The sequence below is a fragment of the Dermacentor variabilis genome, chromosome 9 (genome assembly GCF_050947875.1).
Source record: "Dermacentor variabilis isolate Ectoservices chromosome 9, ASM5094787v1, whole genome shotgun sequence".
Lineage (NCBI taxonomy): Eukaryota > Metazoa > Arthropoda > Arachnida > Ixodida > Ixodidae > Dermacentor > Dermacentor variabilis.
Window position 1 is genome coordinate 74,970,652 of NC_134576.1, and position 26,570 is coordinate 74,997,221.

The window sequence follows — 26,570 nt, forward strand, 5'->3', positions numbered from 1 at the left end:
ACTCTGTAGATACTTACAGAATACCAACCGACCCCCCCTGTATTTGTTACATGCAAATATTGCCAAGAAACATTTTAGGTTAACTGCATTATATTTGGAAACTGTTATGTCCATGCACGTTAGAATGAGGTTAGACTGCACCAGAAAACTGGTGTTGTACACAGGTGGTATGCCACACAGTAATAGCAGCACCAAGTTACCAGAACCAGTAGACAACAAAGAGCAATATTACAATGACAATGCCATTTTTATTAAGCTAACTGTTAGTGAGAGCTTCACATTGTGCAATGGAACTGAAAGGAAGTCAATATATTGGAATCATTCATAGACATGAAAGGTCACGAAGGTTTTTGGCACATTTGATAAGCATCTGGTAGCGCTTACATTCCTAAAAGGACTGAGAACTGGCCAGAGTGTGTTGTCAGACAATGATGGAAATTAAATTACCATAATTTATAGTGATAGAATCCAGCATGCTGTTGGTAATTTAGTAGGAATTATAATTTTTAATTGACAAAGAAAGTCTCAAAAACTGGTAAGTGGCAAGAGCTGGAGGTAAAATCTTGGTACTTCAGATGTATTCTATGAGATTACTGTACATAAGTCAACTGTTATTAAGTACAGCCTAATTATTGCTTAAAATTGGAGTTGGTGTATTATTAGACACTTGTACACTATTCTATGCTTTGGAAACCAAAACACACGCATGCCTATGGCAACACCCTGAACTCCGTATCACGTGTAAAGACGTCATTTCATTTTCAATCCAATTGGTTTTGTTTTGACTGGTTAAATACCAGATCAGTTAGACAGCAAACCCTGAAAACAAGTAGCTATTATTGCAGAAATAATTTAACAATTCGGAAAACATGAATCGCAGGAACATCGACTCGATGAACGAAATCATACTTTGTTACAGTTGCAGCCACGCTTGTTGTCTTCCTCCCACTAATCCCAGCATATCATCACTATCACACTCACCTATCACCGTTTTCAGCATGCTTTCAGTGAACGACTATATCTTCACTGCAGATAGAAAAATTCAGATAAAAAATGTTCCACCGCGTTTCCCACATTAGCACTTGATGATTAGACACTCTGACTACTAAGCTTTCCATTGCACTAAAAGAAGTTGGTGCCATAAAAATTGGCTGTCAGTCCCTTTAATTTCACAACATAGGTAGGTTGGCAGAATGCGTTGTTGGGCAAGTTGGTTCATTGTATTTGGAAAGATTGGATGCGCTTTGTAGACGATCACAAGGAAGAAGACAGGACAGGCACAAACTAACAACTGAGGTTTATTCGACGGAAACACTTAAATATTAGTTCGTGCCAGCGCAGGCGCATCAGGGTATCAGCAGCAGGTAAGAGGAGAAAAAACACAATATCAGAAGAAACCAATGGCGTGGCTGGTTTCTACTTCTAGAGGCATATTATATAAAAAAGAAGGGACAAGCATGCATCAGTAACACATCTATCATACTTTACAATAGGGAGGCATGTTTCCTAGAAAATGTGATTAGCTCAGCCACGCCATTGGTTTTTTCTGATTTTGTGTTTTTTCTCCTCTTATCTGCTACTGATACCCTAATGCACCTGCGCTGGCATGAACTGATATTTATGTGTTTCCCTCAAATAAACCTCAGTTGTTAGTTTGCACCTGTCCCTTCTTCTTCCTTGTGATCATCTACAAAGTGCATCCAATCTTTCCAAATATAGGTAGGCTGCAAGTTGACCTAACTTCTGTACTATGTTTTTGTGTATTGCGCTGCATTTCAAAGAAACTTTTGGTGCAAGTAACATTGCCAGGCCAGCACCAAAAGCAGCATCCCTACGCATGGCCCAACTGCCATGCAGCCACATTAGTATTTTATGACGTATGAAAAAAGCCGCAACTCACCAGACTTGCGCCTTGAAAACCGGCTGGGTGGCTCTGAAAAGTGAGAGAGAGGGGGGGACATATGAGAATTACATGCAAGGACAGCACCACTCGGCAACATGCAGCATCCTAAAATTAGTAAAATTTGACGCTCCCCTTTGCTCAATTTCCTTATTGCTCTTCCAATGCACATGCATCAAATTTTGAAGTTATTACAGCAGTGTCATATTCAGATATCCTTACAGCAGTAAGGGCCATGAGAAGTTGCTGTAATATGCAGTGAGAGAATGCCAGCAAAGCTTCACGAACATATTTTTCAGCACACATTTGTGTCCTTTTATACCAACCTAAGTTGATGCAAGTAATGGTGGTCATAACTAAAGAAGAATGTACATGTTATGTCTATGGTAAAGAAAAGTGAGGAAAGTGGCTCAACGTAAGACACATCAGTTTAATATTTTCGAGGTTGGTCATATTTTTGAACTAATTTACAAATGCAGTTTCCGTACGATGTGAGCAAGCACAAATCTCCATAGAATTTCAACTCTAAAGATGCATGCATGTGCTTGCAATAAAGCATAAAGTTTTTTTCTGCTACTGAGAACAAAATTTTCCTGTCAAGGACAAAGACAAATCACAGCGCATCACGGTGAACATAGCATAACAGTTCCATGGCTTGTCACAGCCAAACAAGCTCGTCTGCTTCACATACAAGTTTCACCTTGTACCCGGAGCTAACCAACTAGCAACAGGACAGTTTACACACCTAGGGCGCACACAAGAACACAAGGACTCCGCACCTTGCACACACACGCAACCCGCACAGCAGTAACTGTCAATCACGCCGGCGTACGAAACTCGCCCAACTTTCTTTCCCGCCACAGTGGGAGTCGCCCGCAGGCGCTACTCCCACCCTCCAGGTTACGCAGTGGCGTCGTCACGCACAGCGACTTCCGCCGATGTCACGGAGCTTGCGACAGCGGCGCCCCCACGTGGAGTTGCGCGCCGGCGCGGTGGAGGCCCGGAACAGACACGGGACTTGCGCGCCGAAGGAAACGGCAAAGGATCGAAGCCGCTGTCGGGACGACGACGGCCACGTCTTCGACCGGCGCATACTTACAGGGCGAGGCAGCGCGCGTCATCACGAGCACGCGGAAGCGATAGAGAGAAGTTGGGAACGTCGGTGCTTACGTTTTTTCCCTGTCGTGGACGACGAGAAAAAAAAAAGACAGAAAAAAGACAGGCGGTCAGCTACGAAGCGCGCGTATATGGGGCGGGACTCGTGTCCCGCCACCGCGGCGACGGGATCCCCCCCGACGGGCCGTACCTTTCTTCTCTCCTGTCAAGGCCGGATGGGAAAAGGGGCAAAACAGAGGCGGTCAGTCGGGTGGCCCTGGTCGCGAAAGATCGCAGCCCGCTCTCACCTTTAGACATGACGGAACGCTTCGTCTTCCTTTGTACCCATGCACTCGCTGTATGTGGGGCGCGCACACTAACGGCGTAAGCGCCTCGCTTGGATTACGCGCGCCGGGAGAGTAGAGGAGGGCATGCCCAAGAACGAACCTGTCGCCCCTGCGACTCGAGACTCGGGAATCCGGAACGTACGGCGACACTCACTAACGGGCTGGACAGTATGCCGACAACCTGATGCGCAGCCGCGAAACGAGGTTATTGTCGAACGGGCAGTCAGCAGGTGGCCGCCCAATGGACGGATGGATGTGTGGGACCCTCTATGGCGTCACCTTGCGCTGCCTGCAACCACGAAATCCCACGTTATTTTCTGCGAATCCGCATATATGTAGTCCAGTTTCTTACGCCTGCTTTTTCTTTTTTTTTTTCAGCACATTACTTTGACCGTCGACTGTTTAAGGTCGACACTGCAATATATTATTAACGCACTGAGCTACGGTGACAGGCTGCGCGTACGAAACAGGAACTATACTCATAGGGCCGAAATAGTGTAAATATATTGTTTCAATTCTATTCTTTGTTGAGCTTCAACGTTCCCAGGAGCAGTTGGGACAGAATCGTCAGAAAAAGAATCGCCACGTTGCACCGGGCTAGGAGACCACACTGCAGAAACGCAATGAGCATATGGTGCGGCTGAAACCGACGGATCGAGCGCGAAACGAGCGGCTGTCGACGTCGACTCGAAATTCCCGCGCGAGTTCCCTGTGACGTCACAGATATTAACAACACAAAACTCAACCTCCCGGTTCCGTCGTGGGAGACGCCCACTCCATGAGAGCCCAAAGCTCTCGTGGCCTGCAGGACCTAGAATAAAGTTGATTTCCTTCCTTTCACAAAGCCGGGCTCTCATGGTTCGATGGTAAAGGGCGCAGTGTATCTATCTACCATAGGGTGCCTTGATGTCAGCGCCGTGGCATCGAGGCACCCTAGAGTAACCTACCACGCCGGCCTTCAAGTACGCCACGAGTTTATGAACAGTTTCATTTTCCGCACAGTCTACAAGTGCATTTGGAAATAATGCGATTCAGGTTTTGGGTTTCCCTTCTGCGTCGCACCATAGCCTTGAGAAATATCAAGAGCCGGTAAGACTGATAGCTTCACCCCGGATTCTACGTCGCTCCTGCGCTTTTCTGCACTGGTCTAATTGCAAGTTAATGACGTTGCAGAAGAGGCTCCGTATATGCAGTAACTCTAAATGGTGCCACACGCTTACCCCATCTCTCGTACCAGCGAAGAGTGAGCGATAAAGACTTGTAAGTTCAAAAAGCCAGACACCCAAATGTGTCAAGGGAAAACACGGGAAAGGCGGCAGATGGAAATTCAAGACGATGAGCAAAACGAGAACAAGGTAAAAGCGGGAGCCAGCGTTTCTACAAGTGGACTTGTCTTTTTCTTGAAAAAGACAAGTCCATTTGTCGAAACGTTGGCTCCTGCTTTTACCTTGTGGTTTTACTCAAATGTGTCGAGTAGTATATAAACAATTTTTTGGAATATGATGGCATGCTTTTTTTTTTTTAAGGAATCGCACAGCCTAAGCGTTGTTATTATTTAGCAGCACTGGGGCACTGCTTAACGTTTCGAACCATAGCCCAACGTGCACCTAACCCCAGTACACGGGTGTTTTTGCATTTCGCCCCCATAGAAATGCGGCCGCCGTGGCCGGGATTCGAGCCCTCGAGCTATCTAAATGTCTTCACCGAAACAAATATTACGCCTTCAATCCCATCACTGCTTTAAAAAAGCGAATAGCTTACTAGAAGCGTTCGGCTATTTGCTTACGGTGACATTCATCGTCGATGCACACGCTTTTCTTTTCTTCTTTTTTTTTTTTCTTTTCCAAACCGAAGATCGTTCACTGCAGTTAAGAGGCAGCGCCACTGTACAGTGCGAAATCTTAATTCTTCATTCTACGCGATATCTTGGATGCGTAATACATACACACGCAAGATGTCGCGCAAAATTAAGTTCAACGCTACTGCAGTCGCCAAGTCGACTCCGACTTGGCGGCGGCGATGGCGATGATCACGATTACCTCAGGATCAGTGGTCTACACCCACTATATGTGTGGACGGTCAGAAATCGCATTTCATGTGCCTACTATTTCTCTCTTTATTCTTGTGTCTGTTATACATGCAGATTTCGCATATATGGTATAGTGTATAGCTGTTTCGAAGGAAAAAAACCGAGAAGTCGGTTTGAGTTATTCTGTTAGGCCTGGACCTTCAACGGTTGCGTGGTTAAGACAAGAAGAAAATGATGGTGGAGCGATTATGATACTGAAGCTGACGCGCGTTAATAAAAATAGAAAAGTAAAAAATAAACCGGGAGCACTCCTCGGAGTAGTGTATCGAGTTCACTTTAAACACACACGCAAGCACGCACACAGACACAATATAACGTCAGTCTAGCTATATCCTAATATATCTAATATAATATTATAATAATATTTGGGGTTTTACGTGCCAAAACCACTTTCTGATTATGAGGCACGCCGTAGTGGAGGACTCCGGAAATTTTGACCACCTGGGGTTCTTTAACGTGCACCTAAATCTAAGCACACGGGTGTTTTCGCATTTCGCCCCCATCGAAATGCGGCCGCCGTGGCCGGGATTCGATCCCGCGACCTCGTGCTCAGCAGCCCAACACCATAGCTACTGAGCAACCACGGCGGGTATATCCTAATATATCGTACAACCAAGGAAAGGTTGGGAGTGAATCGGCGTACAAGCGAGCAGACGAGCTTTCTATGTCGGAATCCGCTAAATGCGGATCGAGACCATCACCTACGCAGCGGAAGTAATTGTCTTACGATGACGAAGACGCCCAACCCAGATTGCGATACGAGCGAAGTACTAAATAAGGCTTCGGCGTGAGCTTATAAAAAAAAAAAAAAGTAGCATCAGCCAGAGGAGTGCCAGTTTATCGCTGAAGTACCTGCGCAAAGAAAATCACTGCGTCTATAAATGAATCTCCACCACGCGCGCACATCGTTTGGACAGGCAATTAAGAAGATACCGTGAGGACTCGCGTATAACCGCATTTGTACGTGCCACGGCCACGCACTCGCAACTACGAGAGAAAAAGAATATTCGCCTCGCCCGTCTTATAAGCTACAACTCAACTTTATACGAAGTCAATGGCTTCGATTAGTAAATTTCATTATGTTCCTAAAAAGTAATTCGATAAAAGCTGACTAGCCAAATTTCGTTAACTAGACAATATTGGGCGTCGATTTATTGTGCAAATAAATAGTGCCCGCCTGCGCGAACAAATCCAGCTCAAGGGTCAGAATTGGGCTATCTGCAACATGCGATTTCTTCGTCTTTTTTTTTAATTTTTATAAATTAAAAAAAAAAGACACCTAGTATATCCAATGCGATGTTTACGCCGGCGTGATGTCCATCTCGCGTTACATATGAGTGATTGCGCGGTAGCTACAATTTGTGAAGGCCACGCAAGCAAGCTTTCGACCCCTGTGTTTGCACGATCTAAAGAAGCTCCACGTTCTGACGCATGCAACAGGCCGCATCCCGAACCATTATACTATAGTCGTGACAGACTGGCATACGCTTACCACACGAACGCATGCACTAAAATAATTAGGGGCACATGGGGTCTCACTATTGGATACTATAGAGAGAAAAAAAAACGCCAATGCTGGTTAAAACAATCCGAATTTCGGTGCCACGGCTTCTATGGCTGTACGTACGCGGCGTACACGGGCAAGAACGCGGGCGGAGACCGCCCTGAGCGAATTTTAGCGAGGGAGAAACTAGAGAGATTTAGCTTACCGCGACTCGTTGTTTTATACAGGAGTCAAGTGCGCACGCGCGTGCTGCCTGTCTACCGCACCTACACCGCCGCCACGCTGTATCGCGCAGCGCCGAGCCGTCCGAGGCCTTCCAAAACTCTCTAAACGCTGCTGACACGTGTCCAATGATGGGAGCGTCGTTTCTTCATGTCGAGTGAAAGCACGGATGCTTAGTGCACAGTCAGCCAGGGTAGCTAAAACGAGACGTTCGGCAGAAGGCGTGACAATGCTTTGCAAACGGCAAGCATCTGTATGCTTTCCACGGCAGCACCACGAATTAGAGTAGCGGCGTAAGGGGGCGTGCAGCTCGGAGTAGACGTACAAAAGCACAATTCGCAATAGGGGATCAGAAAAATTGGGCGTGGTAGTTCATATTGTTTTTTTTTTTCATTGTTTAACCTAGGTAGGATATTAGGCAGTATAGTAGCAAGAGCTTGGTGGCGCCACCCACCGCCCCGTTGCAAAGGGGACGCTCATAATATCCATCCTATCCATCCATCCAACCTAGGGTGCCTCGATCCCCTCCGCCGCCGAGAGGGCGCGCGCATCGAGGCACCCTAAGTACACCTAATCCCTGAGAGCCAGTGTACCCCGAGAGTAGCTGTAAGGGGTCACGTGTTATATCGGTGACGCAGTGCATACGCGAGCGCCCGTCTTTTGCTGCCATATAAATTTACAGGTTCTCCGACTTCTTAATCGGCCACGGCTGCCGCTTCGAAGCGGCGCGCGCGGAATGGACTCCGCGGATGTCTCCTCTGCACGGATACGGCGTTCTCGTGCAGAGCACGAGGTCGCCGGTTCGATTCCGTACAGCGGCGGCTGCATTTCGAAGCAGCAGCGGACTGCAAAAGGAAACGTTCGCGTACCGCAGTCCGTGTGCATGTTGAAGAAGCCGAAATCGGCGCACTTCGCAGCAAGTTTTCAAGACGTACTACATCTCCAAAACGTAATGCTAAGTCTTGCCGCTTTTCACTAAAGCGACAGGACTTCGCGCCAGGTTTCGATTTCGCAATTGCCATATGTCAAAAAAGAATGAACATAATTTAGAAAGTGTACCGGTAAACAACTTTAATCAGGTACCAGGATATCACGATTCCTGGGGCGTTAACACATATTCAAGTAATGCACCGATTTTTTAAAACATGTGCTCTCTCTCTCTCTCTCTCTCTCTCTCTCTCTCTCTCTCTCTCTCTCTCTCACTCACTCACTCACTCACTCACTCACTCACTCACTCACTCACTCACTCACTCACACACACACACACACATCGGCGCGGGCGGTATATGAGACGGCCATGCGCGCGTCATACAAGTGTCTTTAAAGCTAACGTTGGGAAAAGAGCAAACAAAGTAGGCATCAAAACGCAGCGCGGTACACTCGATTTGTACACGAACGTCAATATTCGCGCACCAGAAGCTCCTGCGTTCGCATACGGAACGATAATACAAGGGGTCACCCGTTCCGCTTGCACAATATCATGCACCGCAGGGTGCACAGCGCGCCTGGTGAGAAAAAAAAAAAAAAGGAAATCACGAGGGAAGCAAACCAGCCGACGACGAAATGAATTCCCCGTGACGAATTCCAGTCATCTGTCTATAGGAAGAAAAGAAAAATAAGTACATAAGCCCACGACTTAATGAGGAGAGCAAGAGCATATGCGGAGGTCAGTCGGAATTTATAATGTCGTCATCACTGCTCGCCGAGCTGGCCACGCACACATACAAATGCCACGGATCTTTTTTTTTTTTTCTTCGGGGGGGGGGGGGGAATACGATCACGTCAGCAGAAGACCTATACACTACGTGTCGCGACAGCGCTGCAACGACAGTTGGCATATGATTATGACGAAAAATATTTATTGACGTCTATTTAAAAGAAAGAAAGAAAAGGAGGGTTGACGTGGTCGGTATACCCCTGTTGTTGCGAAGGCCGCTGCTGCCTGTGCTCTCCCGATGAATGGGTTCTTGTCGGCTCTCGAGGTCTGAGCTGGACAGAGCTGCCTCGCACCCCTGAGTTTTTGGCTGATTTACGGCATCTATAGCGTCTGATTATTTCGGCGGGCCCGTGCCATATGGTAAAGGTCTGCCTTCTCCCCACAAAACCTACATTCCTCGTTGAAAGCGCTCGCCCTGCACTGCCTTTCTCTCTCGTGTATATATATTACAGAGATTATTATAATAATATATATGATAATATATATAATAATAGAGGCGCCGCTTTCCCGTCCACCAAAGAAAGTGGACGGGGAAACGGCGCCGCGGTAGCTAAATTGGTAAAGCATCGCACGCGTAATGCGAAGGTTGTGGGATCGTTCCCCACATGCGTCAAGTTGTTTTTTCAATCATTTTCACTTCCATTAATTTATCATTTCTTTATTTCATTTATTAGGCACAAGTAATTTCCCCTATGTTGTCCTTGGCGTCAGTGCTTGTCGGCTTCTTATGATATGACTAATAAAAAATCGGGCCCCTCGGTTAAAATCCCTTTCTTCTCGTTATCATATATATATATATATATATATATATATATATATATATATATATATATATATATATATATATAGTGGTGCGACCCCCTCTATGCATTATAACGCACACTGAATTCAACCCGTAGCAATTATACTAACCCGGAAGCGACTGCGTAATATAATCAAACCCGGATGTAAAGTCAGACGCGGGCAGTTATGTATGACAGTGGTTTGGTCATATTGTTGGCTGTTAGCTCTCGTGAAACATTGACGCTAATGTGATCTGGACGTTACTGTCCTCTCAGATGACGAAAATCGCTTGTCAAGTGGGTTTCGAATATCGCAAGTTGACATGAAAGGGTCAGGTGGCAGCATCAACATGATTTGTGTGTGTGTGTGTGTGTGTGTGTGTGTGTGTGTGTGTGTGTGTGTGCGTGTGTGTGTGTGCGTGTAAAATTTCTTTCCAGGAAATTCCGGCTTCAGCATGAAAACGAAAAACAGATGGGTTTCTGAGATTGTTCACATACAGCCGGTAACAGGAGCCGACTAGGAAAGCGACTACGTCTCGGCTCCGTCTTCCAGTCCAAGGAAAACACGCAGTCACGGTTTGTGCGCTGGAAGCCCTTCCGCGTGACCGCATATACACAGCGCGTAGCGAAGACGAATTCCAACCGTCTGTATTTCTTCTTTTTGTCTGTGTGCGTGTGATTCTATAGCTGCTGCATTTCACCACATTACTTGCGCTTCGATCTGTCGATTAGAAGATTAAATAACCTTCCTTTTCTTTGTTCAGCCAAGACTGTGCTATGCACCTTTAAGGTTGAACGCACAAACCGGAGCAGACGACGAAAAAAAACAAAGGACAAAAGAAAATACGCGTAGCGCAATTTTCTCTACAAGTACTGCTTTCTTCATAAGTGCGACATCCGCGCTTCCGATGTCATCCTCGGCGGTATTCTTTCACAACTTATTGCGCCGATCACCGCGACTTCCGCCAGGCTTAATCAATCTGCTGCGCTTCCTATAGCGAACTTTAGTTCAGTTTCGCGAGAGTTTGATTTTAAGCTTACTTCCGTACATTGGTGCAAGTTGTACGGAAGATAACTGGCGGGGGTGGGTGGGGCCGGGGGGGGGGGGGGGGGAGGGGTGAGAGCTGCTCGCGGCAGCTTGACAGGCTCCGTAAATTCCTAACCTGTTGCCCACAGCACGGCGGATCGGTGCAAAAAAAAAAAAAAAAATCCCAATCTGGTCGTCACGACAGACGCCGTCCGTCATTATCGAAACAAAAACAAAAAAAAAAGGTACTCGCTACATTCTCATTACCTGCTCTCGAGCTGTCCCGAATTCCGGCTGTCAATGCGAAGGCCGAAATGCCCGCTCTTCGCATCGCGAGCTCGTCTCGACGGCAGCCACGGGGAATCGAGAGAATTTTTTTTTTTCGCCGAAGTCGACGCGCTCTGCAGGCACGCGGGGGGAAAACGCGTGCCGACGGGATTCGAGCGCGGATTTGGCCGACGCCGCTACGCCGTTAACAACGTCGCGGCTCCGTGCATTCCTCGATTTTTCAATCGAGGCATTGTATTAGTCCGACGCGAATGTTATCCGACCGCGAACACGGGGAGATTTCTATCGGACTGTATTCGCGTCTCGAGAGCTTTGGCACAGAGCGCCGGGATGCCCGAATAACGGAACGCCCAAAAGAAAGAAAGAAAGAAAGAAAGAAAGAAAGAAAGAAAGAAAGAAGGAAAGAAAGAAAGAGAGAAGTTGTATGCACTGAAGGTCAAAAGTTACTGGAACACCTATGCATTTCGTCGCGAACTTGGGCAACGCGTATCTCGAAACTGGTGTTATCCCTATAGAATTAGTTTCAAGTGGATACGACCAAAAACTTTAATCACCGGCTACAATTCGTAAATTGCGAAATGCGGTTTAATGCAATTAGCTTAAAGGTGAATTAAAAAGCTTCGGTAATTAGGCAAATATTTACTTTCATTCGTGGTCAAAACATCATATATCTTATCACGTGACCGGCTTCCCACACCTTCCATTTTGACAGCTCCCCCCCCCCCCCCCGCCCCAATGCTAACGTGTCGCGTCAAAAGCGCAACAGTGCGACAGCTACGTAACAGTGAGCGCATACGCATATATATATATATATAATATATATATATATATATATATATATATATATATATATATATATATATATATATATATATATATATATATATATAACGATGCAGGTTACACACGAGGGGAAGCCATGCGAGACTAAACGGAGCAACGTCGCTGCCAAAGCCCCTGCAGGGCGTCCCAAGGCCCGGTGTGTGCATAGTTATAGCCATCGTACATCGCCGCTGGCCCGTTTCGCACCCGGAAGACGCGCGAGGGTGCAGGCGAGACATTTATAGCTGCGCCGATAAACGTGCGTGTATAGTACGTGCGACAATAAAAAACATCGGCGCGTGCCTGTAACGGAAATAGAGGGCTGGGCTCAAGACGCGACGTGGGCACCTTTGTCACTAAGTAGGATACCGGGCCGAAAGCGACGGGCTATTTATAAACAGGTGTCGCGTGACAACACCGCGCCGGTATAACGCCTTCCTCTTCGCGAGCCACGCACTTAATTACCGCAAGGTGTCGCCTGCTGCATAGCGACTGGTCATGTAGATGAAAGCTCGTGAAAGTGACAGTGAACGTGACTGTTCAGCTCGTGCTGTTGCGATAACTACTAAGGGAGAGGGGGAAAGTAGCGACAGGAGGAGGAAGAAGGAGCAGGTAAAAGATGTCGCATCAAGTTTGATTCGATCTGCCATACTTTTACGTATAGAGAAATCAACAATGACGTTTAACGCGAAGCAGCTGTATAGTGTCACGATAGGGAAGACTGTTTACTGAAGTGCAACAGATTTATTGATCTATTAGCGAATAACAGGTGGTAAGTATCAGCGGCTACAACCTCCCATCGGAGAGTTTAGGGAAGCCGGAATGCCGGAACGTGTACAAGACCAGCATCGGAGCCGCTGCTGGCGACATATCGCGACGTGGGGTTCGAGAAACGAACCCAAACGAACCACGCCTCAACTGGCTCTCAGAGGAAAATCGCACATGAACGTCCACGGCGTAAAGCTATTTAAGTACTCGTCCAAGGGAAAAGGAAATGAACTAGGAAGGAGCGTGACGTCACTCGTTACGTACGGAGGGAAAAGAGGATGGGAAGGAATGGATGAGAGAGGAAGAGAGTAAGGAAATGGAATGATCGAGATCGAATGGCGGGCCTTTAGAATCTCGCTTGATATGGCTGTAACTGTCCGTACCTAAGACAAAAAATGACGCTTTTCTTGTACATCGAAGCTGTACATGACTAGGATCTCGGGATTTCTCTTCTCTGTAGCCAAAAACTCAACCAATCACAGCGAAAGGCGCGCGCCGCTGGGTTCCTTAAAGCACCACGAGATGGCGCTCGCCTCCGCGCATCTGCGGCGGCGGCGGCGCCGGCAGTGCGGGGAAAAATAAAAAAAAAGAACAGAACCAGAAAGCTCGCCTTCGAGCACAGCGTTCGCGGCAAGCGTTTCCCGGTAAAAAAAAAAAAATACGTTCGCATAAGCTGCAGTTGACGGGAAGCGGGAACAGTAGTATACGAAGCAGAGAGTGACGTCACTACACTTTCATATGTGAAAGAAGAACCCGGCTAGCAACTGATTTCATTTGTGTTGTGACAGCGCTACGGGTTGGCCACGCACAGTTAGGACTCCCGAAGATCCGCATGAACATGATGAGCGGTGACGGGAACAGCAACGTCAATATGCACAACGGCGTCGTGTTCAGGCTCGCCAGGAAGTAGTCCAAGGCTACGTCACATTGGTCTATCGATCGGGTCAGGTGACAACACAGCTTCGCCGCACAACCATCTTCACAGCGTTGATTGGAGCCCTTTCTTTTTCTTTCTTTCTTTTTTTCAGAGTCAAAAAGGATTTCAAGTTTTCATGTGTCGGCGCTCGTCAAACTTCGGAAACGCACTGATATTCTGCGCTACACAGCAAAAAAGAAAAAAAGAAAGAATAGAGACCTGATGACGCAGACAGCCTAACTGCGCACCGCGCTGCCATATTCAGGGAGACAAAAAAAAAAAAGACAGAAGTGACGACGAAGAGTTGTACTGCTACGCGAACGCGCGTCTTCCCCCCTCCCTCTCTCTCCGTTCTCTCGAGCGAATATCCTGACACGCTTCAGAGCCAATCAGACATGTCTCAGAATCAGAAGGCGGCTGCAACGGGCACACCGTCCAGACGTCTTGCGACAGGCACATCCTGAAGGAGCAACGCGCGATCAGCTGCTACTTCCGCCATTCAGGGAAGCTTGTAGGACGCACTTGCATTAACTCGCTTTGCAAAAAAAATGTTTTTTTAAGTAGCAGAGACGTAAAGTACGCGCGAAATGCGACGCACGCCGCCAATGTGTGGCTGGTGTGACGACGGAGCCGACTTTACCGATTTCCGGCTCGATAACTCGAACCGGCTCAAAGGCGCAGCAGGCAGGAATTCACAAAGGTGTGCAGCGACGGTGTAAGCAGAAGTGTATTCCAATAGCCGCCAAATAAACGCTTAAACAGACAGCAAAATTGGACAGCGGCCATGTTTGGAATCGCTCCGATTTCCGCCTATTCAGTCGTCATAAGGAGGGTTTCTGCGTTCTGTTTCTCTTAAAGAACTGCTCGATATTTATTGCTGTGCATAAATGTTATATTCTGGCGAGGAAATGTACTCCGCGTAAATAAATAAGCTGTAAGGAAGAAAAAAACGCCACTAGAACGTTCCGTCGCCGTCGCGTGCCGTGGGGCCTGTTCGCCCACATCCAGCCGGGCCGTCGTTGCCGCCGCCGCGTTTCTGGGCTGTCGCTCGACGACTCCCCCCCAATAAACCTCGTCACAAAATAAATAGCGAAATTTTGCCGAGATGGCAGAAGTGACAGCCACCTTAGCGATGACATCGGAATTTTAGAAAAAAAAGAAATGACGCAGGCTACCCTTCTAGTTCACATAAATGGCGGCTGAGCAGCCTGTCTGAAAGCTTCGGCCGCCCCAGAAGCTTGCACATAAGAACACGTGGTCGTGCCATCTTGAAGTAAGCCACGTTCTGCTTTTGGCAATAGGTTCGCTTCGGAATGTACCAGAATGTAGCAACGTACAACGTGGGCCGTGAACTTTTGGCGCAGACTGTATGTACGCACGATGCATGCATGCATGCATGCATGAGCGGTGCATGCATATGAAGCATGCGTGAGGTTTTATATGTCAGTACAGAGGTAAACCTGTCTGTGACGTCTGAAAACCTGAATCCGTTTCCGTGAGGTGTTCAGTCTCGAATGCCGCGCCACCTGCCTTTATTTATTTATTTTTAGTGCCGGAGCACGCAAGTGAAATCGTGGTTCAGGCAAGATGGATCGCCTCCGTAGTTTCTCGCGTATAGTACACACATGCTTTGCGTCACGGTTGCGTCACGTTTGCGTCGCGGAGGCTTAAATTTGAGCCAATACGACGACCGTTACCATCACGCTTTTTTTTTTTCTTGCTTCTTTTCCCCCTGATGCCGATGCAGATTCTCACTTAAATGTAAATGTCCTTGAACGGCGCAAAGCACCCCTAAAGATAGAACGCCGAAGAACAGCTCAAGATTTAGTTTCCGGGAAACTTCCGAAGAAACGTGCACGTACAAATATTAACGTATATTTTGATTCAAACGTTGGCATATGATGTACTAACTATAAAGAAATCTTACATAGGCGGTGCGTCTGTCAGCCTTACGCGAAATAACTGCCGTGTGTCCCCGCTGACGTTAGTCAAGCTGTTATACGACAAAAAAAAAAAAAAAAGAAAATGAAGAAAGAAGAAACACGGCGCAAAACACAATTACAAAAACCTACGGTGCTCGTTCGTAACAGGTTTGAAGACCGGACACTGTAGGTCTTGTAATCGTATCTTACACCATGATTTTTGTTCTTTCTTTTTTTTTTCCCACTTTATTACCGCTGGGCTAACGCTGGCTAGGACATCCTATATAACGACGCGTCTTCTGAAAGAAACTATTTCCTTGCAAACACGTGTAATTTTAAAGGTTATCTGCTGATGCATGCAGAGACGATAACGCAAGAAATATGAGCTGCAAAAAGAAAGAAAGAAAGAAAGAAAGAAAGAAAGAAAGAAAGAAAGAAAGAAAGAAAGAAACAAAGAAAGTGCGGCACGAGTATGATGATACTGAAATGAATAATGTAGAACGGCTCCATAATTATGGCTCATTTCCAGCAACGAAAGCAAGGAAGCTGTGTACAGATTGGACCTGTACTTCTCTATGGCGATTCTGCATGATAATATTATAATGCATGCCGGCGATACGTGAATATTTTAAGGGGGCAAGCTCTTCTGTCATCCGAAGGACGACAGCGCGCAGCTGAGTAATCGCACACATGGAGCGAAAATTACTCCGTAATAAACGACGAGTCCAACACGAAACCAGTTTAAGACCTGGCGAGAACGGGGTATAGACGCTAACTACATATAGTTAGGGTCATTCGAGCGCTTAATGCCATTCCAGCTGCGTTCCAAAGTATGTACGTGAAGCATAGATCAACATTTCAACATTTTGCCCTTTTAACACGCGAAACAGCAGCATGTGGATCATTTCCTCGCTACGAGTCGCATGAAATTCATATTACCAAGTACAGAACTAAATAAACCTCCTGTTCGTAATAATCTCTCACAGCGACCGCGCTATGTAGAACGATTCGTTGGAGCCGGTTCTTGTGGCAGCGTACGAACACACAACCTCCCCATCACCCTTGTGCTTAGGAGTCCACATTCACAGTGGCAAAATTTCGAAGGAATAACTGCAACCATGTAAACATATCAAGCTCGAAATTCGTTTTCTTTTTTTTTTCTTCCTCTTGTAAGTCAGATAACATTGATAACACCTATAGTGCATCTTTCTCGACTTTTTCACTTTTTTGCATTCTTGTTCGTCGCAACGCGAGCTCGTCTATTCTATTACTTTCATTCTCTTATTTGTCGGGGTGTGCGAATTTTCGAAATTTTGAATACGAAGCGAATAGTCCCTGCTATTCGATCCGCATTCTATTCGAGAGTTGAATATTCGGAATTGTCGAATGATCGTTGCTTTCCAATATACACCAGGGACAAAAACGCATATACTATCGAGAGGAAAATCAACGATGGGTGTGAGGACAGTTCCGAACGATCCCCGCTGCAGGATAACTGCGCTTGTTGCTTAGGGGCACCCTTTCCTGAACGAACGCACGGGGCAGATAACCTATGCTTAATAATTTCCCCATCATCCAATTTATGTATACTATACACGATCTTGTTGCGGTTTATATTATTTGGCAACTCCCACTCCGTTTGCATGCTTTCAAATTCAATGTTCGGTACTGTAGTATCACACTTCTCTGTTTCAGCGAACACAACACTGTACTACGTACTACGTCTGTTAACCCGCTGTTCTCATGTTTCATTGATGTCATATTGCCGCTGTGCCCGAGACGACTGAAAGCAGTCGCTCATCATTTACATCCTCCTAACTTAATCTATCTATCTATCTATCTATCTATCTATCTATCTATCTATCTATCTATCTATCTATCTATCTATCTATCTGTCTATCTGTCTGTGTGTGTGTGTGTGTGTGTGTGTGTGTGTGTGTGTGTGTGAGTGTGAGTGTGAGTGTGTGTGTGTGTGTGTGTGTGTGTGTGTGTGTGTGTGTGTGTGTGTGTGTGTGTGTGTGTGTGTGTGTTTTAGCAAACGCGGACTCCACGCAAACATCATGTCTGCTGTTGATTCCGAAATTTAAAAAAAGATATTCGACTCGATATACGGAGCTCATTTTTCGCGAACATTCGATGTGATTCGCAACTTACACCATTCGAACGCCCATGCATATATAGTTATCGGACAGAGCTAACGACCGCTCATGCACCTGTCATTTTACCCCGCCATCTGCTTCTCTTCAGAGGTAATTCTCTCTCTCTCTCTCTCTCTCTCTCTCTCTCTCTCTCTCTCTCTCTCTCTCTCTCTCTTGCGTGCCATACGTTGTTGTGGCCTGCCGGATGCGAGTGATTTGCAGTCCCCGACACAAACTGCAAATCACTCGCCGCGCCAAGATTTAATTCATTTGTGCGCCCTCAATCCATCGCCGCTGCAGCGTATAATTAAACCAAGCGACGCTGACGTGGATTTATAACATTCACTTTTGAATAAACTTTTTTTTCCGGACGGGTATACAAGGCAGGTCAGGGCACGGGCATGTTGAATCGAAGGGGGTCAACGACATGCTGCGCGCGCACGCAAGCGATATACGTAGCAGACGACACACTTGCTCCACTTACGTACGCTGTAGCTATAATCTGGAAAATGACCGCAGACGTTTTTTCCCTGCAAGCCACGTTTCAGAACGTGGGATGACGTCCTGAATGCTTCAGCGTTGTTCCATGGCCAATAGTGGGTCTAAACGATATTCCGGGCTACAAGGTACGCGTACGTTAGAACACTGTCCCGGATAACAATGGATCGTTCACTGAAACACAGCGGCCACACATGTATTGTTCGACCTATCTAAAAATGAAAACAAAGAAAAAATCGAATGTTTGCAGCGCCGTTCCATATATTCTGCAATTTTATGTGGAACGCCCTTCCATTTAGGTTGAAGAATATGAGCACAAATCTTTCATTTATCGCCGGAATTCAAGTACAAAAAGATTATAAGCGTGTACAGATATGCTCGCACGCGTCCTTCCTTAACTGGGAACCACGTTGAACCTCGTCAGCACCAGCATACATTTGTAACGTCTGCTGCCCCAGGTGACGGCGCCCTGCAAGCGACCTCCAATTACCCGCTTCCCGCGCGGTAAGCTAATTCTAAGAAGTCGCGAACTTTAGCCAATTTCTAGTCACCCTATATAGCGACAACCTTGCCTTTCTTCCTACTGTATACTGCGACTCATTTAGTGACGCAAATAGCCGGTAAATTGCCCTCGGTACAATTCCTCAAACGACTTTGGCCGAGTTCGACGACGTCTCAAGTCCACGTTACACTAAAAGTATATCCCGCTACTTCTAAAGACATACCAGAAAGCTTATTATTGTGCCGTCACGCAAAGCAAAATCTTGAGACGTGATGTGTTTTTTTTTCTTTTATATGATTATATTATATATAATCATATAATATCACATAATCAATTATAATCATATATATATATATATATATATATATATATATATATATATATATATATATATATATATATATATATATACTGCCTTTCTTTCATTCGTGCCGTTGATTCTCCACCATATGATTTTCTTTTAAGATACGCAGCTAAAAAAAAAAAAAGGCGCACAGGCTATGTGTACGTTTCGCGTGAACAGGTTCGAAATGACCCAGCTTCAAATTTCGCGTCGCAAAGTTATGCGACCGCCGCCGTTGCTACGCGTGCCTCATCGGCATTCGATACCTTCGCACTTCCAGTCTACCTTCCTTTAGTCACGGACTATTAAAGACTCGTAGATAAATGAACGAAATTTGCATAATTATGAGCCGAGGTGCCGGAGACTATTTAAAAACGAGTCAAGGTGGACAGGGCGATGCTTTCTTCGTGCATGTTCGAGTGAGTCATCGCGATTAGAGAGCAGCCGAATACCCATTTATTTTGCGGTTCGCCGTGCTGAGCGTTTGTTGATGAAGAAGTATCGCACTTTCGTCATAAGGGCGAAGCAAAGAATGTGATAGCAACATTGTTAGAATATGACACGAAGTGCGAGACTCGTAGATGCAGTGGCAGTATGAATTGTAGTAAACGTGAGCCAAGTAAAAACGAGCTGCTGTGCTAGGGGTCCTCTGTTTGAATCCTGCCATCGGACAATTTCGTTTGCGTTTATTAATTAAGACCAACGTCTTTCTTAGCGACTTTACCACCTCTCTTCCGTATCGGGTACGTTTCAAACCGCTTTCCCGGGCCGATCCCGGCGCTAGCACAGAACCGCGCCAATATCATTACATCATTTTCAGGTTAGAGCTGCTATTGTTTCGCACTTGCAACATTTAGGTCGGAGAATAGGATAAAAAGGAATGCGCTCACGGTGTCATGTTTCATGACATATGTTTGCGGGCCGTGTATTCTCAACATTCTGAGGAATAAGTTTGTCAGGAACGTGCACGATATGTTATACGAACAACTTTAGTGCCAGAGTGTTGTGGCAATGTAACCCGCATATACCGTGTGTCACATGGCACGGTATGGCATACAGCGTATACACACACCTGTATAAATATATATACGGAACCTCACGGCGACGGGGAATAATTTGCTTGTAGTGTCCACGCATAATTGCTACAGGAATACGAAGAATCGAATCCCGGCTCGAATTCGCGCATGCGCAAGTGTACTTGTTGTCCGCGACCATTATACGAGTAGGGAAAAATGACTCTTGTGGCCGTTGCGGACTGAGCGCGGCACGACGACTGAATGTCCCCTAAAACATGGCAATGCATCCGGCGAAGTGGTCGCCTGTATAGAGTTACGCGGTACTCAGAGGTGAAATAATACATGGCCACTTAAAGGGACACTAAAGAGGAAGGTTATCTGAAGCGGTTAATTGCACAATGCCAAACACTGGCAGTTACACCCCGGCGGTCGAAGCACTGACAGCGACAGCAAGATTGAGCGCGACGCTTAAACTGCTCGACGCGGTGTCCCAACTATAGGATGCATCGCACGAATGGCGGCGACCGGGCAGGAGCGCCATTTTGGTGCACTCGGTAGCAAGCAGAAGCACGCGCGTACATACTGTCCCAAGCGCGCGTCAAATCAATGGTGTGATACACTGCCGCGTGTTGCAGCAAGTGTTCCAAAGTAAAATAAGCTAAAGACGAAGTAAATGAAATTGTGCGTTATCTTTTAGCATTTTTCCCAAGGTGTGCACACGCGTGGGCGATAAAAAATTGGGAACTTTCCGAAGAGCGACGACGGCGATGGATCTCCCACATCGACACGCGCGGATCAACTCGCTGTGAATCCTTACAGATATACGGGGTTTGCTTTCGCCACATCTTAGCAGGTACGTGAACCATCGGTTGTTAGACGGCGCGTATCTGTCCCGTGCAAGCGGACCGGATCACACTAACGCATATTCTTCACTGTGGTTTTCCAAGCGGGGCCGTATGCGCAGACGTAGCATCTTGTTTACATATAAGATTGGCGTTAATATCACTTCTAGTTTGTAGGTGTCGCTGCACAGTCCTTAATTTGAAAACAGGCCGCATGTAAACGAAGCTCCACTTTATACTACACTTTTGTGCTGTATAGGCCACCGGTCAGAACTCTTCGATGCAAACACCACTGGGCTGGGTCGCAACGCGTATGTCGTCAGCGCTGGCGTACACGAATAATAATTCCATATCTACAGATCCTCCCGACTGCATGCGCGACAATCTTTTTTCTTCTTCTTTTTTTAAATTCAGGTCAACAACTCTCAAACATTTGTTGACTGCTCCGCGGCGGATGAATTCAGCGCATACGCCATATGTGACGTGATGGATTCCATATGTCGGGGTTAATTGCAGTCATCGAACAGTTCCCACGGGCGGTCTACAACAGGGAAACGTAGAAAGCGAGCAGCTACACGTGCAAGCTAGAAGCGATATTAGCGCCTTTTTTTTTTTTATGTGAACAAAGTGGTATACACGGCGCACACAGCCCGCTTGGAAAACTACAGCAAAAAAATGTGCATGACGGGACAAAGAATGCGTAGTCTAACAACTGATGGTTCACGTAAGTACATACCTTCTAAAAAGTGCCGCGAACAAACCACGCATGCATATGCATACGCATCCATAGCGAGTTGATCCACGCATGTTGATACGGTTGATCCATCGAGCCATCGCCGTTCGGAAAGTTTCGTATCCTTATTGCAAGTGCATGTGCACACCTTGGAAAATGCTTTTTAAAAAAAAAGGCACATTGCCATTTACTTCATCTTTGGCTTATCTTATTTTACTTTGAAGCGGTTTCTGCAACGAACGACAGCACACCACACCATTTCTTTATTCTACGCGCACTTAATAGCGGCGGTACGCACAATTAAGTGCGTACCGCCATGTTGGTACGCGCCATTAAGTGGTACGCGCCATGTTGGTGCACTCCCCGCTGGGGAGTGCACCAACATGGCGCGTTGCCCGGGCAACGCCGTTTGTGCATATACACCCATGCACGTGACGCGACATATACGCGGGTGCGCCAAAATTTCTCGCACCCTTAAAGGCCGTGTAGGACCTGTAACAGCAGCGCGCGCAGGTGCACACTGCGCTGCCCGTAAAGAGCGGCGCTAACGAAATTACATCACTTTTCAGGTTGTGAGCGCCAAAGGATTTCTTTATTTTTTACAGTCTGAGAAGATTTAAGCTAAAAGGCCTGGCGCTGTGAACGGAATGTTTCGCGACTTTTGTTTGCGCGCTGCAGTTGCCGAAAATTCCGAGGGATAATTTAGTCAAGAACCACAGACGTGGTATCTGCAACGTTGGCGGTTGAATAGCATGGTATCTACTTAGCGGATACGTGGTATCGGTGAACATATAGCAAATATTTAAGGTGAATCCACCGCGACGGGGAAAATTTACCTGGAATGTGCATATAATTACTATCGCAATAAAATAAAAAGCCCATTTTGAACACAGCGCAAGAGGCTTCGTAAACCAGAAAATACGCAGAAGCTAAAGACAGGTGGCGACACCACCTCGAATTTCCCGTGGCAGCTCGACGTGACGTCACGGATTTTGACGGCGCGTGCCCGCGTCTGTATAGTTACCGTTTTACCGGCAAAGATGGACTGCAGTTGCACTGAGCTAGCATAGTGTCCCTAAAGAAATAGCCGAGAGAGCTCGGCAAGCTTCAAAAGCTTTTACTGAGCCAGAATGGTCCCAATACAAGAAAGTACTTCGAAATCCATGACGACACGCCGACGTGCCGGCGCTGTGACTTGGCGCAAAATTGCAAAATTAAAGTTTGACTTTCATTCTATCTCCTAACAGCCAACCTATTACCGTGAAATTAACGATAATATAGTTTTGAAAGGGCACTTTGTTAGCCTCAGTTGGGTTAATGTTTCTCTTTTATGCCCCTTTAAGTAAGGAGACGAGTGGAACAAGACGAGTGAGTGAGTGAGTGAGTGAGTGAGTGAGTGAGTGAGTGAGTGAGTGAGTGAGTGAGTGAGTGAGTGAGTGAGTGAGTGAGTGAGTGAGTGAGTGAGTGAGTGAGTGAGTGAGCGAGCGAGCGAGCGAGCGAGCGAGCGAGAAGGCTAAACTTGCGTGCTAATTATGTTTCATTGTTACCGCCGTCCCGTATTTCTTTCCCTGCGACAAAAGGGCCAAATTTCGTTGTTGCCAGGCCCGGCTTCGCTGCCGGAACTCGGCTGATTGGACGCTTACGCAAATGCCGCCATACACGGCTTGTTGACTAAACTCGCAAAATACATCCCGAGCAACAGAGCGTTTTCGGAACGAACTGCGCAGTAAATCAGCCGAGACAGAAAGGGGGCCAATACGGAAAACACCGCACACGGGTTTCTCTTTTTGGACAGCGAACACCTCTCTGCGCCGCCTGCAGGCTTCGCACGACGATAAATTAGACGCGCCCTCGACCTCCACTGTACTATCTATGTACTATAGTTGCGTTTCAATACGTGACATAGGTGGCGCGTGTGTCGATCGGCTAGCGTAAATTTCCGTTCTTAGCCAGCACGTTGTGCAGATGCTCTTTTTTTCCCCAGTCCCTAGCTCGTATGGACGCCAAGGAGAGAAATGTAACTGAGCGAACCCGAAGGCTGCGAATGCGGCGCTGAAAGCCATTAGTTCCATCGTTCACTGGCAAGCCAAGCGACATGAAAAGTGTGCACGCTCGACATGATCCCCAGTGATGAACATCCGCGAGTGCTGTCATGTACTACGCCAGACTTCGCGGAATTTGGCGATCGACTGCCGAGATTACAGCGGCAATCACAAGCACCAGAAAAAAAAAAACGCAGAGAGTGCCGAGAACGAGCTCCCGCGGAAAGTTGTCAAAGCTGTAGAACGCGCACGGACCCGATGTTCTCGATCCTGCCGTTCGGGGAGCTAAATTTATTTTGAAGTAAAATATGTATACACATCGAACTCCGTTTTCGTGGTTAACGACATATAGTATGACGGTTCGCGCAGTATAGAGCAAACGACGAATACAAGTTTCTTTTCCTTCTTGCTGTGATACACAGTAGGTCAAACATCAAAAAAAAAAATTAAATTATGGGGTTTTACGTGCCAAAACCACTTTCTGATTATGAGGCACGCCGTAGTGGAGGACTCCGGAAATTTCGACCACCTCGGGTTCTTTAACGTGCACCTAAATGTAAGTACACGGGTGTTTTCGCATTTCGCCCACAACGAAATGCGGCCGCCGTGGCCGGGATTCGATCCCGCGACCTCGTGCTCAGCAGCCTAACACCATAGCCACTGAGCAACCACGGCGGGTCCCCCCAAACATCAGTGTGCGCGCGATAGCCGCGAGCAGACATACGTCGCGAAAGCGCCGCACATTTTCGTCACGTCACGGCAGCGCTGGCCTTCCTTTCCCCCCAGGTGCATACATATAGTATACGTATGTAAACACCCAAGAGGGCGGCCGCCGCGGTAGCGAGAGACAGACAGAGGAAAGGGGAAAGGCAAGGAAGTTAACCAGAGGGGAAGATCCGGTTTGCTACCCTACGCTGGGGAGAGATGGGAGGGGGAGGTAAAGTGATAATAAAGTAAAGAGATGAAGAAAGAAAGGAGCACAGACATACAATCACAATCGGTCACTGTCGCCGCATACTGCCACCGCACAGCACAGTAGCGAAATTGATAAAGCACCTGCACGCAAAAGACGGAAGGTCTGGGTTCGGTTCGCACGTGGTACAAGTTGCCCTTGCGTCCACTTTCATTTCACCTCTCCTCATTAACTCTACGTTTCAGTTAAAACATGACGGTTCATCTCCCTCTGGTTTTCGTTGACTTCATTGTCCGCTTTCTTCGTATACGGTTCTCGCTGCTTTCCTTGCGCGTGCCAATCCGCGTGTGCTGCACATGTCACGACGAATATACAAAGGCGAAAACAAAAAAGGCCTCAAAATCACGAACACACAGAAACTCGAAGGTGCCTTTGTAACACCACTTTCAAGGGTAACAGAGCTTGTCACTACTCTGAGCGTGTGGGCCGTGTAGCACTAATAAACCACTGAAAACTACCGATTAGGCCGACATTCGATCCTGTCGCGAGTTTGACAACGCGACAGGGGTGAAATATCTCGGGACACAAACGGGCACGAGACTGAGCGACACCTCCCGCAGTCCACGCGTCGCGTGACACGACGTCATCTGTGAGACGGCCCGCGCCTATAGCACAGAAAACCTCCTCGCATAAAATCAATGCGCGAAGCGACGCCGGCGTCACACATTTATCGCCTGTCAGGGTTCCTGGGAGGCTGACGTCACGGCACGTGACACCTTGATGTCATCTAACGCGACGTCCAGAAGCGGGTATATTTGAGAGACTAGGGTCGGAGCGACTGCTACATACACCGTCAATACCAGAAGGAGCAGAAGGATCTCCTTGACCTGCGAGAAGCACGTATATGGGGATTTTCAGTGTCAAATTCATCACCATCGATTAGGAAATTGAAGAACCCGGAACTCCCGGGATTCCCGCGTGCTGACGTCACAACGGATCACGTCAGTCATTTTTTTTTTTTTTTAACGCGGGGTAGCACTTCCGCCTCGTGCACTTCCGAAATGTACGGCTCAAACAACGAAAGGTCGAAGTAGAGTGTTTTGTCGACGCTCGCTACAACCCCCACTAAGACGTCGGCATTGCAAATCTCGGCAAGATATGGCCGCGCATAGATACATACAGCACAGCTGTAATCTGAGTATTAAGCCCGCCTCCTTTTCTCGCAACCAATCTTCTTTCTTTTCTTTTTTTCCGGAAGCAGGCAGAGAGCCATCCCGCGGATTAAAGCCGTTCGCGCCGTTGCCGCAACTCGCATGCTCGTGCATCGGCCGGCATGCATACAGGGAAGTCCGACACACACACACACGCACACACGCGCGCGCACACACACACACACACACACACACACGCACGCACGCACGCACGCACGCACACCCACGCGCGCCTCCGACGGGTCACGGCTGGACGCACCCGCTCGCGTTGTACAAGCACGACGCCGTTCTTCGTCGCCGCCGTTCCGGAGGGCGGTGTTCCCTTTCGGCGCAAATATTTGTCCCTTCCTCCCGAGCTGCTGACGAGGAACGCCGCGGGCGTACCCCCATCGGAACGCGCGCAGCCCTTCTTCTGTGGGAGAGCGAAAAGTGGTTCGACGTGAAAAGGGAAAGGCTACCTCCTGCGGCCCTTGAGGGAGCTAGCAAAGCTCGGCGCTGTGCAAAGTACACAGAAGGGAGAGAGAGAGAGAAAGAGAGAGAGAGAGAGGGGGGGGGGCACACACGAGGCGGCTACGCTTCGCGGCAGCTGATGAGCTGCTACACGTGGCCTGCCGCTGTTTTCCTTCACCCTCGTGCAAGCGTACACGTACGTACACACGAACTGAGAACGAGCATGCACGTCCCCCCCCCCCCCACACCCCCCTCCATCGTACGCGAAGCGAAGACGAGAGGAACGCTGCGGCGTGCCTTGCGTTGCGCCAGTTGGCTGTGACCGAGTTTCGTACGTGGCAAAAAGAAAAGAAAAGGATACTACACCTTCCCTCCCTCACACAGGCGTGAATTTCACCACGGCCAGCCGGACTAGACTTACGGATGCCGCTATCCAGGCGCAGAAGCCGCACAACGTTGGGCGCCTGTAGCGAGACGTGGGAT

The 26,570-nt window shown here is 47.5% G+C and overlaps 1 protein-coding gene across 1 annotated transcript in view; it reads right to left on the minus strand.

The window, feature by feature from the left end:
- Positions 1 to 26,570, minus strand: part of LOC142592808 (cAMP-dependent protein kinase type II regulatory subunit-like) — an 88,236-nt gene that overhangs the window by 35,722 nt on the left and 25,944 nt on the right. Inside the window, exon 2 of the mRNA XM_075704491.1 lies at positions 1,901 to 1,933. Coding sequence (XP_075560606.1) covers positions 1,901 to 1,933 — 33 coding nt within the window. The remainder of the gene's footprint in view (positions 1 to 1,900; positions 1,934 to 26,570) is intronic.